The sequence below is a fragment of the Siphateles boraxobius genome, unplaced genomic scaffold (assembly GCF_051911475.1).
Source record: "Siphateles boraxobius isolate OS27281-9 unplaced genomic scaffold, OSU_SipBor_1 13, whole genome shotgun sequence".
Lineage (NCBI taxonomy): Eukaryota > Metazoa > Chordata > Actinopteri > Cypriniformes > Leuciscidae > Siphateles > Siphateles boraxobius.
The window spans coordinates 24544295-24562349 of NW_027508733.1; the positions used below are offsets into that span (position 1 = coordinate 24544295).

At 39.5% G+C, this 18055-nt stretch overlaps 1 protein-coding gene and 1 long non-coding RNA gene across 2 annotated transcripts; both read left to right on the forward strand.

The window, feature by feature from the left end:
* Positions 1 to 490: 490 nt before the first annotated feature.
* On the forward strand, positions 491 to 7818 carry LOC143735531 (uncharacterized). Its single transcript, XM_077225718.1, has 7 exons — positions 491 to 551; positions 2625 to 2805; positions 2936 to 3028; positions 3161 to 3238; positions 3439 to 3499; positions 3809 to 3851; positions 7804 to 7818. Exons 2-7 carry the CDS (start codon positions 2730 to 2732, stop codon positions 7816 to 7818), a joined length of 366 nt encoding a protein of 121 aa, XP_077081833.1. The 5' UTR covers positions 491 to 551; positions 2625 to 2729.
* A 1464-nt stretch (positions 7819 to 9282) lies between these two features.
* LOC143736185 (uncharacterized) lies at positions 9283 to 10703 on the forward strand. The gene is made up of 3 exons (XR_013203385.1): positions 9283 to 9444; positions 9561 to 9745; positions 9881 to 10703. It is a non-coding gene; the product is annotated as an uncharacterized LOC143736185 (long non-coding RNA).
* Positions 10704 to 18055: the final 7352 nt, after the last annotated feature.

Below are 18055 nucleotides of genomic sequence, written 5' to 3' on the forward strand. Positions count from 1 at the left end.
TGCGATTTTTTTTTACAATGAAGGTATTTGATCATTATAATGCAGGAAATACCTGTAAAATAACAGTGTTTTTCAGTTTATTTAATTTAGGATGTTTTACAGTTTTTTGGTGAGCTGAAAGTCATTTGACCATTTTATCATTTAACTGTTTTGTTACTGTTAAATTACAGATTATATTTGTAATTTTACATAATATTTTATGTAATTTAAGAAAACAGAAGAAATACTGCATGAAAACTACAATCAATTTTCTGTATAAAAAATGTGAATTACTGTAATTTGTCATTAATGTCACAATACCTAAAATAACAGCTGAATTTTTATTTTACAGATATTATTTGTAATTTTACAGTGTTTTGAGTACAATTTAAAATTAAAGAAAATGATCATCAAAAAATCACAGTTATTTTCTGTAAAATTAGTATTTTTTTTACAGTGTAGGCCTAGCTGCTGCATGTGAGAGAGCCAGGATAATTATGCACCATAAATGTCCCGAAAAAGCCAGCAGAACAGGAACAGGAGGGCAAAATAACTCCGTAGACCAAAGCAGTGTGAGTAGAGGAAAACATCACATGGCACGTAACTGCGCACAGCAAGCGTATGTACACACACACACACAATATGAACATGCTATTTACACTGCATTTATACAGGAATGATTCTCTCCCAAGCTTTTGAATCCATATAAGTGGTTGATCACTGTAACCGTGATCACTATATGTGACAGAGACTGGAGAAGGATGCTCAGGCCCGGCCCATGGCATAGGCGGAATAGGCAAATGCTAGGGGCGCCACTCAATAGGGGCGCCAAAATGAGTGAACGAGGGAATTTTTTTTTAAGATTTTTTTTTACTAATACTATTTTAAAAACATCAATTAAAAACACTACAAAATAAAGCACAACAACCTCACAAAAACTTAACTAAGTCCCCCGACTCCGGTCCGGCGCATCAATCTTCCCCCGCCCAGCGAGTGCTTGAAGTGCGTCAGAAACAGAGCGCGCGCGATCAGTTTACTGTTCAGGTAATTTGTTGTGTAGCGTCGCCCCTCGCTGCATCCAATGTAGACAGCATTTCTTTCGTTTGAGGGCACTTAACACACTCAAGCACCCCGTAGAAACGGGCCTGGCAGCTCGCGCCAGGTCTAGACATGGTGAAAGTTACCTGATTGTGACGGATGGCCAAATTTGCATGACATATTTTAAATTAGCATTATAGTCTGCAATAGATACAGTGCCAAATGGAAGAGAAGAGGATAGAGGGGATAAAGACAGAGGTAATGTAATGAATGAACAGTTTATCTAATTGCATAGTAGTAAGATTTAATGGCAGTTATTTTTACCTTAAACGTAAGGCTAACAATTGTTCTGAGTTCTCCAGAGGCCCCAGACAGTGTGATTTGTAACAATCACGTCAGTTTTTTTAGACGCATTCACTATCACTTTTATTAATTAATGTTTTACTCTACAGTTGTGCAGTTTTGAAGGGGATATATGGCTTTTTTTTTATTTGCCAAAATTATTAATGATATTTATATAGGCTTCAGCTTTATTAAAAGTAGCAACGTTTTATGTAAAATTCACATTAAAGAAGACATTTCGCAGTTTCTTTCATGGTGGAAACATGAAACGTGCCATAGTTTAGTGGAAGATTGCTGCCATAAACTGCAAAACAAACACTTTTGCTAGCGCTCAATGAATAGTTTGTACATGAATGGCATTTGGACGATGACATCACTGTTTTATCCAGAGCGACTATATATACTGAACAAAATTATAAACGCAACAAAACTGTAAAGCTGTAAATCTGCCTTGAAATAATCTATATTGTAAAAAGCGCTATAAAAATAAATGGGACTTGACTTGAATGCTAGATGTAATGCTCTTGCTATTTGTGTTTAGGCTTTAATGTGTGTGTATATATATATATATATATATATATATATATATATATATATATATATATACACATATGTATATACATATATAGGATAAATAATCATGAACACAATGACAGGGTGAAATGGGCTTTGATGCATGGGGCACCAGATAAAATCTTGCCTAGGGCTGCAAATTGGCCAGGGCCGGCCCTGAGGATGCAATAGCAAAACGCTTTATTAGAGTAGGTAAGTGTTTGAACAACACGGTCAGGCACACAACACAGCTGGTAAGATGGTGGGTCGGACGGACACCAGCGCAGAAGGTGGGTGACGCAGGGACCTCGGTGGACAACCAGTGATAAATGTCCAGTGAGGTGCTCCCAGTCCAGTGATGAATCTCCAGTGAGGGGCTCAGTGAATCCGAGGAAGTGCGAGGGAACTCGATGAAAACACGACGACGAAACAAGGGTAATCCACAGAATGATGAACAGCTCAGGAACAGGAACATACCGGGAAGAACAAGCGATCTGACAACATGAGACACCAGTTACTGAACATATAAAGGGACAAATGGATTGAAACCACGCCCACAGATACACACACACACACACACACACACAACAGCACGCGAGACTAGAGAGAAACAGTGAATTCATGCACCGTGACACTATAAGCAGTTTACACTGAAATAGGATCATGCTCAGTGTCAGCGTCTTTGATATTCTACCACTTTGCTTTAATGACAGATCAAGTACAGCACTAGGCGGCTCGATGGGTTTGGTTTCACAGACGGCGAAGGAATGGAAAGGCTGTGGTCTTTTCTCCGAAGATTAGCCTGAGTCACAAAGGAGATGACTCCATCTCACCGCCTTGACCTGTTGACTGATGCCCTTTTGCATTATGAACGGAGGAAATCAACTGACCTAGGTTTGTCCACTGCTGCATAACCTGTCAAAATTCTTGGTGGTTGTTCACTGTTTATACATTTTATATTTTCTGGAGTGAAGCTGATCACTCACGAATTGGTCAGCATAAGTAAATTAAACTGTCTCTGCAGAGATGCAGCTCGTGCAAAGACTAGACAGAGCAGAGAAAATATCAATTCTTCTCGCTCAAGAAGACATCTTATCTGTCATCAGAGAAGCACCAGGTAAACAATGCACATAAGAAGCAGGTAACAATAGTTGTAAACGGGAGAATTTTAGATTCTGTTTACAAGCGCATTTTGCATGGAGTATGTAGTATTGATGTTGTCTTGTTTTCTGTTATTTTTGTTGTCTAGTGTTGGTTTCTGAGGGAGACATGGAGAAATGGAAAAAAATGGAGATGGAGCTAGCCCTGCAGAAACAGAAACCAATAAGTAAGCAACTGAAGTGAATGCTTGAATCTCTTGAATACTGTATCAAGGTCATGCATATTATTAGCAAAGAATATTGCATATATATTATACTTACCTTTCCGTGTACAGTGATGAAATACAATCCTGTAAGCTATGTGAAGAAGTTACATGAAATGAAACAATTTGTTAGAGCAGTAGTAATGTCTTTATCTGTTCTTCAGACACTGTCTGTAAATGGAAAAGGGACTACATCATCAAGCTGATTCAGTTCTACAAGTTCAAGTAAGAGTTGAATGTGTTTATGTAAGACTATATGGTAATTACAGCTGTCTTTAAGTGCCCTGCTGATGTGCTTCAACATGGAAGCCTAGGTGTGATTACAGTAACAGCATAGTTTTGAAGGAAACCGTTACAATGGTTAATATTAAGAGTTGCTATAATACTGCAGTAATTGAATATGGTGTGATTAGTAATCAATTATCACCAAGACCTTATAACGTATACACTCTTTGGTCAGGGGTGAACCACAGTAATGCTTTCTGCTTGGTACCTACTGAATTTTTGTGCTGTTTTTTTTATTTTTATCCATAGATCTGGGACTCGTGAGTCATACATGGAGTGTGAAACAGAGCAAGTAAGCAGTGTTGTGAACTTTTTCCTTCTCAAGTGTAGAAAAGATAGAGTTGCAGACCAGGAGATTGTTGAGGTATAAGTTCTTTATTTCGTCGCTGTAGTCATCTCAATCAAGTCTAATCTAAGGGAACTTTACATTGCAGTTTATATACATTTCAAGGGGGTGGGATTAATTTCATAGAGGAGGGGACTCTTGAACAAAACATGTAAAGGAAAGTACATGATTCAGCTGGTTACCTGATTTCATCAGGTAACAGTGTAACTCAGAGCCTTGAGATGCTAATCTAATCAGCCTGATTAGATCAACAAAAGGCCCAGCTGACCTTTGAGATGTGACAAGAGGTTAATGTCCAAAACCTTGATTGCCTCAAAAATGGAAAACAGTGTGTGCACTTTCTCAGTTAAAGCACAATACTGTTGAACCAGCACAATACTGTTGAACCTAAATTAAAACATTTAAATAAATTTGTAATCCTACATTTCCCCCTTTGAGAGTTCTAAATAACTCTCACAAAATACAAATTTAAAGACTTAAAAGTTCATTCTTGTAACTTGTGATCGTTACAGGCACATAATGCGTGTTCTATGTTTGCTTTTCTGCAATTGCATGCTGACACAGAAACAAACATGCAATTTTAGGGTCCATGACGTTCCTAAGGGTAATAGTCTACTGTGATTTTCTTGTGAGAGGCGTGATTCATATGTTGAATGAAACACTTGATACTGTGGACGCATAGATAGTACGCCAGTAGAACAAACAACAACATAATTACTATTTCCTTTATCCACAGCCAGGGTTTCCCAATCAAGTTTCCGAACCATGAAGAATTATCTTCAGTCATCTGGTGTAATTTTGCTGAAAGATCAAGAATGTCTTGTTGGATTTTGTTCAAGTTCTCTGTTGGATCCATTAACCTGGTGCAGCACTCAGGTCCGATGATGGTGCAGGCTCCTCCTTGTGTTGAATCCAAGGCCACTCTGTTCTGTAAGATCATTATCTTGTGCGAAGCGAGAGTGTCTGTCATTTTACTGGTACGACAATCTTGATCATGTTGAAGGATGACTGAAGGTTTCGTATGTGAGTCTCTGCGTTGTGTATTTTTTTCTTTTACTTTTCTTTATCCCTTTGTGATAGTTGGCTCGGAAGTGGGTCAAGTTGTTTCTTGAGGTTTTCTTGTGGCTTCATACGCAGATGACGAGGTCAGTGCGTATGGGTCTCGGGAAGTCATCAGTGGTATCTGCACAGAGTAAGAAAGAAAACAAAAGACAGGAGAGCAGTATTTGTTCTAGGGTTGTACTTTTCTGAGTCTGCTCGACAGTAGAGCAGTATTGGTTCAAACACTAGGGTGGTAAATTTTCCGAGTCTGCTATTGTTGTTCCATCTTTCCCTATTTCTTAAACCTTTGACACCTAAGGAACAGTGAGGTAAGGATGGACTAGGATAGGCCTATGAAGGAATCTTCACTGAAGGGTTGGCCCCCGACGCCTGTTGCAATCGGTTCTTCCCTCGGCTCCTCACTGGTTCGTGTCCTATCCTATCCCTGTTGGAGCAGGAACAATCTTACAGTGTGAAACATGAGTCCAGGTTTTCCTTCCCTGACACAATACTGCAGCTGCTGTAATCAACATCACTTGATGTGGCCCATGTCACTTTGGTTCTAATATGGGAAACATCTTTGTACAGATCAATTATTGATTCAGGAGGCATCATTTTCTTCTGTGCTGCACTACCTGAACACACTTGTACAGTTGCATGGAAACAAGCCTGTTTAGCTGCCATATCAGCAAGAGCATTACTTTTAGCTTCCGTAGTATTAGTTGTGAGATGTGCTTTCACTTTGATCACTGCTAATTTCTTTGGAAGTTTCATGGAAAACATTAGATCTTTCACTAATTCAGCATGCTTAATGGGGGATCCCGCAGAAGTTAGAAACTGCCTGGTTTGCCAAATGACACCAAAATCATGAATTACCCCAAAAGCATATCTGGAATCTGTGTAGATATTAGCAACTGATCCTGAAGCTAGCGTGCATGCTCTTGTTAGGGCTACTAGTTCTGCAGCTTGAGCTGAAAAATGATCTGGAAGACGTCCTGAAGCTAACACTTCCGTGATGGACGTTACTGCATAACCTGCTCGTCTGTTACCTTTTCTCCTTCATCCTCTAACAAAACTTCAGTCATAGCAGACATCATACATGAGGACGGATTCGTGACAGGTGCACGCTGTAAGACAATATTCGGCATTATTGTGGACACTGCATGATGGCTTTTTTTACGTTTACAGTCTGACCTAACACTATTAATGATGAAAGGCCTGTGCTGTAAAATAACATTTAAGGCTGTGAGTCTACTTTAACCAGTGTCCCCCAAAGGAAAAAACTGAGATAGTAACTTTCCTTTTGTTCTATTAAACAAAAACAGAAGTCTTTTATCTCTGTTGCAAGTTAGTGGGGAAATAAAGCACTCACAGCCCAACTGGTTAACAACTAAAACAGCTGCCCAATGAGCTTAATGATGAGGGGAGGGGCTGCTTCAGAGCAGCCAGCAGGCTGAGCAGAAGCTGAGTTACATTGTTAGTTTCTCTAACATTCTTTTTGTTTTTTCTACACTCTTTTCCCCAATGTCCATGTTTACCACAATAATAACAACTGCTGCCCTCTCTCTCAGGACATTTGCGTTTCTGTTGCTTCTCTGCGTTGACCTTAAAGGATGCCGCTGCAATTTTCACTCTTGCCTTGACATCAGAATCTCTTTCCCAAGTAGCTAACCTCTCCAAGTTGTTTTGTATGGTTCTAGTGGACCATGTTAAGTCTAAGAAGGGCAATGCTTTTCTATGTTCTGACAACAGACCATCAAACCATGTGCGAACTAGGGGACCATTATCTTCTAGCACCTTCTCTGAAGTGTCAGCTATACCACTGTATGCTGCTGCTGAGTGACAAAATCTTTGAGTGTACTCACTAACATTTTCATCTTTTTCCTGTACACAACTAGTGATCTTTGACCAGTCCATATTTGGTCCAACAATGTCTTTCAATGCTTTCAGAACTCCCTCGCTCAATTCATCTTTTCTGGCATGTTGTAGTTCAGAAGTAACAGCAGACTCAAAACTCTTGAATTCAGATTCAGTTAGAATTTGTGACATCAGCTGTGTGACTTCTGCCAACGACATGTCGTAAAGACGCATTTTACTGATCAATGCCCTTCTAAATTCAGAAAAATCTGTGCGTACTGAAGGTAAGCTTTGGGATAGTCTTTCTATGTCTCTAGGTCCGAGTGCTTTTGCAACAATTTGGTTTTGGACAACAGAAGAGTTGGGAGGAACACTTTCAGTTCCCTCAATTCCCTGAGATCTTCTTGCAACACATACCTTTACTGAATCTACAGGCTTATCAGTTACTGATGGGATGTCTACATCTGTTTCAAAGAATGCTTGTAAGTCAGGATAAGTTTCATCTGACTGTTGGTCTTCTGAGTCACATTTGGTTGAGGCCTTGTTATGGCCCACCTTAGTGTGCATTTGTTTGTTTTGTTCTTTTAATTTAGCTATACACCTAGATTGTTCTTGTGCAATGGATAAGCTAAATTCCATGTGACAGAAAATAATGCCTTTTATTTTTCTCTTCCTGATACATGCACCCAACACCTTCTTGCATTCTTCAATAGACCATACTTTTTCTGGGTGAATACATAATTTCTTTCTCAAATCCAATCTGACTGACTCAGTCACTATGGAGTCAATCTGTTCTCCTAACAGTGTTTTAAATTCACTATCTGACCACAAAGGAGTAGCAAGACCACATTTTTTAGTTGTGGAGATTAGTCTAGCACTTTTCTTAATCATTTTGTGGATTTCTTTGTTACCACACGAACAAACACTAAACTTCTCTAATCACAGAGGGTACGCTTGTTAACACAAATCAACTATTGTTAAACTTCCTTGTGACCAACAGATCACAAACTATTAGTACGTTACGCTAATCTTACCTAAAAGAAAAATGCAAAAGAATCTTTCACCTTCTTAACTTTTAGAGGATAAAACAAACAAAAACACTAAATCTTCTCTGATCAAAAGAGGCTACACTCGATAACACAGATTACTGTTGTTAATGCTAACCTTCTCTGTCTAAAGCAAAGGATACACAAATTACTAGCAATTTATACTAAAATCTTCCCTGCCTGGAAAAAACTTTTTCCACTTCCCTGGCAAAGCAGAGGATAAAACAATATTAACATGTACGTTAATCTTCCCTGCCTGAAAACAGAGGGTACAATATATTAGCACTTGATGCTAATCTTCCCTAACTTTATAGAGGATAAAACACTTCCCTGGCAAAGCAGAGGGTAAAACAATATTAACATGTACGTTAATCTTCCCTGCCTGAAAAACAGAGGATACATTTCATCTCTAAAAGCAACTTTAGAGGATAACTTTAGTTAACAAACCATACAGCTGTCTGTTAACTTCTTCTCTGGCGGCGCAGAGGAATGACAAATTTGTACTGGTCTTCAGTGGTTCTTTGAATAGAGTGAAACTCACCAAATCGTTCGCTGTACGGAAAGGTTCCGTCTGGAAACTCAGTCAGAAAGTTCTTTCTTTGTTGAGCTTGAAGTTTCAAGATTCAGTCTGGAACTGGAAAGTCAGATCTTTGTTGAGCTCAATCTGGATTCAAAAGATTCAGTCTGGAACTGGAAAGTCAGATGTTGAGATCTTTGTTGAGATCTTTGTTGAGCTTCAGTTCTGGAACTCAGTTAGCTTTGTTGAGATCTTTGAGCTTTGAAGTTTCAAGATTCCGTCTGGAATTCAGTCTTTGTTGAAATCTTTTGTTGAGATTCAGTTCTGGATTCAGGTGTTTCAGCTGCATCCGGGTCACAGCACCATCTGTTGTGAACTTTTTCCTTCTCAAGTGTAGAAAAGATAGAGTTTCAGACCAGGAGATTGTTGAGGTATAAGTTCTTTATTTCGTCGCTGTAGTCATCTCAATCAAGTCTAATCTAAGGGAACTTTACATTGCAGTTAATATACATTTCAAGGGGGTGGGATTAATTTCATAGAGGAGGGGACTCTTGAACAAAACATGTAAAGGAAAGTACATGATTCAGCTGGTTACCTGATTTCATCAGGTAACAGTGCAACTCAGAGCCTTGAGATGGTAATCCAATCAGCCTGATTCGATCAACAAAAGGCCCATCTGACCTTTGAGATGTGACAAGAGGTTAATGTCCAAAACCTTGATTGCCTCAAAAATGGAAAACAGTGTGTGCACTTTCTCAGTTAAAATACTGTTGAACCTAAATTAAAACATTTAAATAAATTTGTAATCCTACAGCAGTAATCTGTCTCTCACTGTTCTCTGAGCAAGTGTGCAAATAACAATTAATAAGATTTATTTCTGACCATTGTAAAAGTGAGGACTCTCTGCTGAACATAGAGAAAAAACAACGGATTGGGAGAAGATAGCAATAATCTGATTCAGAATTCCAGTCTACCCTTAAAGATGTTGACTGTGAGCTCAGAGGGCAACTAATCTTCAAAGCTAGAACTGAATCAAGGGAAAGAGCAGTCCTCCTCCATCTGAAAAGAAAATATCCAGGTAAAGTGCTGTGGATACATAGATACATTAAGATATTAAGTTCAACTTTGAAAAGGACCATAATACAAATTAATAAATTAATTTCTCCGCATGCGTGTTTCCTAACTTTGCTACAGATGGGCAGGACATTGCCATTAGACTTTCCAAACAGGTTGCCAACTCCAACAAGAGACTGAGACAGGCAATAAAAGAATACAACCGCATTCAGTGGCCACCGCAGATGAGCATCTTCCCTACAATAATTGATTTTCAGGAAGCATGCGATCCCTCTTGGCAAGTCTACTTCTGCTTTGATGACACTGTACGTATAATTACCTAACCCTAGTAATCACACAGCAGTCACTCAAGTGACAAGTACTTACCAACAGCGACTACCTGCCCATCACTTTTGAAACCACCTGGTAACATGACATTTTTTATTTCTTTTATCTTTCAGATTGAAGAAGATAATGTTTCGAGGAGTCTAAAAAGGCGAGGGATTGATGCCTTACATATGAAGACTCGGGCAGCTGAGGAAAAGTGCATGCTTTACCAGGAAATGAGAACTGTAACTGAACACCTCCATCAGCATGCCTTTCTGTGCTCTGCCATCAATGACACAGATCAGCCTGGTGCAAAAGCTGCCCTCACCAAATGTCTCCAACAGCTGGAAAGAAAACGATATCAAGCCACTGTGATGTTTCACCCACATGTACCAGACATTGTTCCTGTAGACTTGTGTCAGGCCCTCCCCATGTCAAGCATATATACACCAGTATACAATGATGATGGTGATAATGAGGATGACACTGAGCATGACCATGATAACTAGGAATGTAAGCACTGGTATGACAGGACAGGGCCTTTATTTACAAAGCTCACAAAGACGAGTTGTTTTATGAGGTCTGATCTATTTTAAAGCTTAGGTACTGTATTTAATCACATATACCCACTAGTCTGTGAGTACAAAATTGTGTGTTTACCATGTTGTGATATTACTTATTTATTGTAATGTACAAATGTGGTCATGTGTGAGAGTTTGTTTTCTTTTTAGTGAGCTCACCAAACCAAATCCCCTTCAACTGAGTTGAAATGACAAAGTAATGAATCTTCTATCCTCTGAATCAACTATAAGTTTGTAAAACTAAAAGAGAACATACAGGTGTATTGACTCTACAATACACCTTTCCCATAATGAGTTATTGCCATGATTTCAGCCATTGTCAAAGCATATATTCACAGCACACATAAATTCAATAAAAATGTATTTACTTAATAAATGACATACAATGATTTTGCAGTCACAATCCACCAGACAGTGTGCCACATACAGTACAGTAGGTTCTTCTTACATAACAGTACAGTAGGTTCTTCTCTTCTTCCTCTAATTGACTGCTTTCATTTTATTTTCACATTCTTCGTTCAGTGAATGTACATTACATTTAGTTTTATCTTGCATTTAGTTGCTATGGTGGTTGCTATTGACGCTGCTATCGCTGAAACTGTACGCAGCTTGCATGACATACTTCCGCCCGAAAGTATTTTATTCACAGACACTTCTTTGAATAATAAATTCAACATTTGTCCACAGAAAAACCACAACTTGATAACTCAACAATACGATATGTTCATGTTAAGGTTAACACTTTTAACAAATACTCCTTCGATTCTGAGAAACACGGAAGTGCATTGTGTTGTGGGCGGGGATTACAGGTTCTCCTGTTTCGGCTATCATATCTTAAATAAACCAATATATTTACATTTTCTTAACGTAGATCATCTAGATACAGTGTAATTAATAGTTTGGCTGTACTATATATTTGATATATTCAGTAGATATATGTTTTTACAACCCTACTTTCCAAACCTGAAAAACTACAACTGCAGTGCTGATTTGTATCAAGCTGCATTGTGTAGCTATAGGGAATTGTAGTTTTTAAAATATTAGTGTTTTTCTTAGAATTGGAGGTTGTAAATAGTGAGTTGAGAGTACAGTGAGGAGTTTAGGGGGATTGTAAACATCTATGTAATCAGATTTTAAATCAAAGTAGTTTTTACATTTTTAAATAGGTCAAAATTATTTTTAACCATAGGCCTACTTGACATTGTTACAAATTGTTGACTATATTCACATGATAACTAAGGACAAGAGCTCTCTATAACAGTTGGTTCCATGTCGATAGCCCCTTTTACTGCTTAATTATAAGCCTTCAAACATGCACCAAGGTGATGTTTCAAAGGTCAGTATTTCAAACAGGAGCCATGTAGAATCTTAATACTGACATGTTACTTGCTAGGTCAAGACCTTCTAACGATGTATTGGTTTAGCTTTAATTTTCTCATTTCACGTACACAAGCCATCCCTGGTGTAGTTTTAGAGAGCACTTTGAAGGCTCAATAGTAGCCTATATGAAGCTTTTTGTTTGTTTCTTTCTGACTCTGTAAACAGATTTACAACCCCACAACATAAGGTTTAAGGGACACACATGGCTTATATACATAGGCTATATATTTATGTTAATGCTGTTATGATGGTTAAATACCATTAATTAATAAGACTATCGTCTACATGATGGGTAGTCGTCTCCTCTTAGGCTATACTTGCAGACTATTATTAGGCCTATTGGTAGTCAAAAACAAGAGTAGCCTACGTTATACATTGGCCCTTCCACCCAATAGGTGACATTTGCTTGCTGTATCTCTTCAAAATTAAGCATCTTTTTTCAACACAGAATCTAATACTACACATATTTAACTATTAAAAATGTGTATTGGTCACTCTCAGGCAACTTAAGTTATTACCAAGTTTCCAAGCATAAGATGGATGTTTTCTCAGTCCATGTTACCAAAACTCATGTTCCATTTAAAAAGCATTTTTAAAAGCATGTCAATTCATGTCTTTGTGTTCACCTCAAGAAAGTGTTTTTTTTAAAAGAAATGGTTGGTTATGTGTTCAAATAATTGATATTTGTGACTAAAATATAATATCATAGTGACCGGCAGTACTTTGAATTGAAATGTAGTCTATCCATGGCAGACAACTCTAAACAGAAGTGGAACTGCCTCGCATAAACTGACAATAAACTTTATTTCTCATATCTTATCTTAAATGTTATTCATTAAAAGAAAAGCATAACACGGTGAGTGAGGGGAACTACGTCATGCGGACTAGGTTGCTTCAGTGATAGCAGAATCCATATCTACCATTATATTTAAATGTAAAAAATTGAATTGTATTATGATGAGGTCCTTGCTAAAACCCGGCCCTTATAAATAAAAAAAAAACATGCAGACTCAATTCAGTACAATAGAACTTTATTGATCCCCACATGGCCCAGTTTAAAAGGGACCACATTGATGGTGCCAATAAACGACAACAATACATAAAAATTGGGGTGAATGAAAACAACAAAAAGATCAGTTTTCTTCTTACAAGTGAAGTGTAACCATTACAATAAAATTACAATCAAGTATATTTTAATGAAAAAAGTGAAAGGCACTTTATACGTTTTAAAACGCCCATGTATGCATGTATGTATGTATTATGTGAGTGTGTGTGTATATTTGTAGGGATGGGTTGGGGGCCGTCAACACAGTAAAAATAACTCAAAGTAACAAGATACATTTTGGAATGCAGTAAATAGCATAGGTTCAGGGTGTTTGCATGGTGTTTTGACACTGGCAGTGAAGGCACATGTTCTTTTTAAAACCACATGCAGTGTGTGACCATGTTTGGCACACTGTGCACTGTGACCATGAACGCCACTTCTTTCTTGCGTTCTTATTCTTGTCATCAAAATGGACGCTGCAGACACGGCACACATTGCCTCCATCTACCAAAGGAAAAACACAAATATTTTGGAAGTCAAGCCAGTTAGTTGAAATACTCATCACCATATTCAAAGCAACATCTACAAGGCAGCTTGTTCATTTGTAACTGTTGCCAAATGCAAATGTGGGTATTACACATCAATTAATCTCAGATCTTGCTGATGCTCAATCATTAGATAAAAGCAGGTCAAGAAAGAAGAGTTCCTGATTTCCATTTCAGAAAGCGGCTTTAGTATAACTCTGAAATAAGGAAAACTCTGGGTTTTCCCTTTCAGAAATGGATGTAAATCAAACCTGAGACAGAGGGGTAACTAATTTTTATTTTCAGAAATCTCATCACCACTTTGTTCTTCAGCTGCTTCTAGAGCACAACTTCACATTGATGCAGGTTTGATTACTAATTGTAAGGCCATAACTTGTATAGTCGTACGTCGGCCTGCTGTAGCCACCCGTAGGCTTGTACACGGGTACATTATCATTTAAAAAGCAATTGCTGGTGTTCTTACCTCCTTTCTCTGTGTTTGTATTGTAAAGAAATGTACTGGACAACACCCTTTGCACTCTTGAGATGTTTTTATACGTTACAGAGATTAGGAAAACACTGTATGTATTCTGCACGTTCTGCCTGGAATCTGCCCCTTGCAAGACTTAAAAGTGAATCTAGTTAATGTCACAGTGTCTGGTATGTGTTCCCTGGGTGTCCACTTGAGGTCTCTTCCTCATATCGTCACCAACTCGCTATGAACTGCAATTCCCATAGTCCTTTGTCTGCACTCATCTGATCATTGCACACAGCTGTTTCCCATTACCCTATTAGTTCTGTGTGTATAAATACCCTGTCTGTTTCTGTGTTCATTGTGGATTCCTTGTTTTCTGTTGTGTTGCACTTCCCTGTTCCACTTTGTTTTGTTTCTTGTTTATTGGACTGTTTGTATGGATTTTGACCCTGGCCTGGCTGACTACGAATACGGATTACCCTATAATACAACTGCACTTGGATTTTACCTTCTCTCGTGTGCATTCCGTGACAGAAGGAATCCACCATGCAAAGATCCAGCAGTACGGGGATTCGTTTCTCTCCCCCTACCACCAAGGAGGAGGAGTCTCAGATGACGTTATTTCAAATTTTTGCTATGTACGCTCAAGCGACTGAGGAAAACATAGGTGCCAGACGTCAAGCGGGAGGAAGAGGGTCCAACATTGCTACTAGAAGCTCCCCAGAACCCTCTTCCGCCGGTGCAACAGATACCTGTTCAGCTAGCATTCCCTACTACAAACAATCCTTTGAGGGAACCCGCCTGGCCAGGGTTTCAGTGACTCGTGGAGCCCGTAGGAGTCCAGTGAGGCAAACTGCGGCGGTAACAGTGGAACTCGGAGAACCTGAAGCGGTTCCAGAGGTGGAAAGCTGGGTGCCACCACTTCGCCATCAGACACGGCGGAGGAGGAAGAAGAAGCCTACTGTTCCCGATCAGCCAGCTGTCGTCCCAGAGGCCGTCCCCGAACACCATGCTGTCATCCCGGAGGCTGTCCCCGAACAGCCTGCTGTCATCCCGGAGACCGTCCCCGAACAGCCTGCTGTCATCCCGGAGGCTGTCCCCGAACAGCCTGCTGTCATCTCGGAGGCCGTCTGGGCCGCACATGCCTCTCTGTTGGCTACCTCAGCTACCTTCTCTCCTGAACCAACCGTTGCCACCATCAGTCCCGCCATGGCCAAGAGGGCGATCTTCACCTTTTATGCTTTGTCTGTCCTGCATGCGTGGAAGAAGCACATGGTGTCTGCCAATCTAGAGACCGTTCAGGTCACCGTCGGCCCAGGAGAAGGGGATCTCGCCTGCGCCCTCTCAGAGCCTTCACCTCTGGTCCCGTCCAGCCCAGAGCCTTCACCTCTGGTCCCGTCCAGCCCAGAGCCTTCACCTCGGCTCCCGTCCAGCCCAGAGCCTTCACCACTGGTCCCGTCCAGCCCAGAGCCGGTGTCTGTTCCTGAGCTGGTGCTGTTCCACCGCCATGGCCGCCCAAAGGGTCTTCACCGCCATGGCCGCCCGAAGGGTCTTCACCGCCCTGGCCGCCCGACGGGTCGTCTGCTTCACCCTGGCCGCCCGATGGGTCGTCTGCTTCGCCCGGGCAAGCCCGATGAACTGTCCGCTTCGCCATGGCCGCCTGATGGACTCTCTGTTTCGCCCTGGTCGCCGGCTAAGCCGTCACCCCTTGTTCTTGTTCCCCTCCATGGACCTGGCCCCCCATCCCTCCCCCTGATCCTCCACCATTCCACCTCCCTCCTGGATTCTTGTTTTGTTTTGAAGTTGTGTCGTGGAGCGTCTGGTAGCCGCTCCGTAGAGGGGGGTTATGTCACAGAGTCTGGTATGTGTTCCCTGGGTGTCCACTTGAGGTCTGTCCCCCATATTGTCACCAACTCTCTATGAACTGCAATTCCCATAGTCCTTTGTCTGCACTCATTTGATCACTGCACATAGCTGTTTCCCATTACCCTGTTACTTCTGTGTGTATAAATACCCTGTCTGTTTCTGTGTTCATTGTGGATTCCTTGTTTTCTGTTCTTGCACTTCCCTGTTCCACTTTGTTTTGTTTCTTGTTTATTGGACTGTTTGTATGGATTTTGACCCTTGCCTGGCTGACTACGAATACGGATTACCCTATAATAAAACTGCACTTGGATCTTACCTTCTCTCGTGTGCATTCCGTGACAGATAAATGCTATTATATCCTAAATGAAAGGATTGGAGGCTAATTTGTCACAGTTTGTCACCGTCTAATGTTTTTTTTTACCCCTTTTAAAATGTTTTAGTCTATGCTTCCGTTTCCATATCTGTTCTTATTGTAGTATTGTAATCTGTTAAAACTGCCTGTTTTTATCCAGGCTGCTGCTAGTCTTGGCCAGGTCTACTATGAGGAAGAGCTCATTTGTTATTTTGTAACTTGTTAAGGCAATATATATATATGGTATAACAGTCACTTCCTGTTATATAAAAATAACCACAATGTGGAAAGATACCTTTATCTGCAGTCATCACGATGGCTAGAGTAGTGGCTGTTTATGAGGACTCTTCCATCTGCTGTGCACCTAAAGTACATAAAACAAAACACAATAATAACTTTCTAAATACACATTTTTAATCTTAATTACAAATTCATAATTGAAATTGTCAGCATTTATACTGTCAATAGTTAATTATTAAATCATTGATTAAAAAAAGACAGTTCCATTATTTGCATCTAAATCTCAACAGCCAATTCAAAATGTAAAATGATCAGAATACCAACCTTATATATGCTGTTTAATGTAACCTGTATAAATATTGTATCCATAAATTGCAATTTTCAAACAAATGAGCTTTTCTCTTTGTGTCAAATGTCAATGGAAGACTTCTCAGAAAAGTAGTTTTAATCAAGCTTGAACTTAAGCAATACCAAAATACTGATTTGTAACATTTGATTACAAGAAATACCACACAATTCACACATGGCCTCTAAAATTTCCTCTACCGACTTCGTCTGGATGCCATCCGCTGTGTCTGTTGATTTGATTAGATTAAACCATCACACAAAGGTGAAAATTTCATCTTTTGATAAATTGTAATATTTCAATAATGTATACAGTAGTCAAATGTGCTGTGTAATGACCACAGTTACATATCTAGTTAACTATGCTTCTTAAGTTTAATGTTATATATTTATTTAAAGATAAAATAAAAACAACTCAGCATACCTTCTGCATCCATGTGCTCTGACATCCCCTCTCCCAAGTCAATGGGGTTGCATTGTGCTGCATCTGATTGATATTTTTTGACAAAAAAGAAAGAAAGAGAAAGCCATTATGTAGCATGAGCTTAACAAATAATTGGCCTTCCTGCAATAGTACTGGAGAAAAATAATGACTCACACAGCAGTGAATATATTAATGAAGGAATGTAATTTGAAGGAATTATATACATAGAATTTAATTAGTGAATAGTTTGATGAAAATGAAAAAGATGAAAACCATTGCCAAGGGTCACAGCCACGAGTCATATTTAACTAAACATCTATAGGATATTCAGGATAATGACGAAACTGAGAAATAGTGTCACATCCCTTACAAACTGTCAAAGACACATACAGAATCTATAACCTGAAAATGTTTCAATTAAATTTTATTTATATAGCGCCAATTCATAACAAAAGTTCTCTCACAGCACTTTACAAACAGAGAAGGTCTAGACCATTCTCTTTATAATATTGTTCACAAATACCCAACAATTCCCACCATGAACAAGCACTACTGTAGGTGAAGGAGGCAAGGAAACACTTCTTTATAAAGGGGTCATATGATGGTTCTAAAAATAACATTATTTTGTGTATTTGGTTTAATCAAATGCATTTTTGCGGTTTTAGGTTAAAAAAAGCCATTATTTTACACATTCTGTACATTATTGTTGCTCCTCTATGCCACTCCTTTCTGAAACATGTCGAATTTGTCTAGAGCTCATCATTCAGAAAAGTACGGTTTTCTCTGATTGGCCAGAGATCTAGTGCATTGTGATTGGCCCAAATACCTTAAGCGCCTGATGGAAATATCACGCTTCTTACAATATCTGGTGTCACGGACAGAGGAGAGAGACAACGGAATGAGGTGGTAAGTGATGTTTATTCAAACACAGAAGGAGTGGAAGTGGTTGAACACAGACTTGCTGGTGAAACAGAGAACTGGAACGGGCGTTGCGATAGCTGAAAGTCCTTAAAGTCCTGAAGGCTACAGATGATAGGAAGATCGGGCCGGAATCCAGAACCGGATAGTCACAGGTTG

What these genes read in the sequence shown, in the direction of transcription:
- LOC143735531 (XM_077225718.1), top strand. Translation starts at nt 2,730, where the DNA reads ATGACTCCATCTCACCGCCTTGACCTGTTGACTGATGCCCTTTTGCAT. An exon ending in GAGGAAATCAACTGACCTAG is followed by an intron (nt 2,806 to 2,935) that starts GTTTGTCCACTG and finishes CTGTCTCTGCAG; the next exon opens with AGATGCAGCTCGTGCAAAGA. An exon ending in GCAGAAACAGAAACCAATAA is followed by an intron (nt 3,239 to 3,438) that starts GTAAGCAACTGA and finishes TCTGTTCTTCAG; the next exon opens with ACACTGTCTGTAAATGGAAA.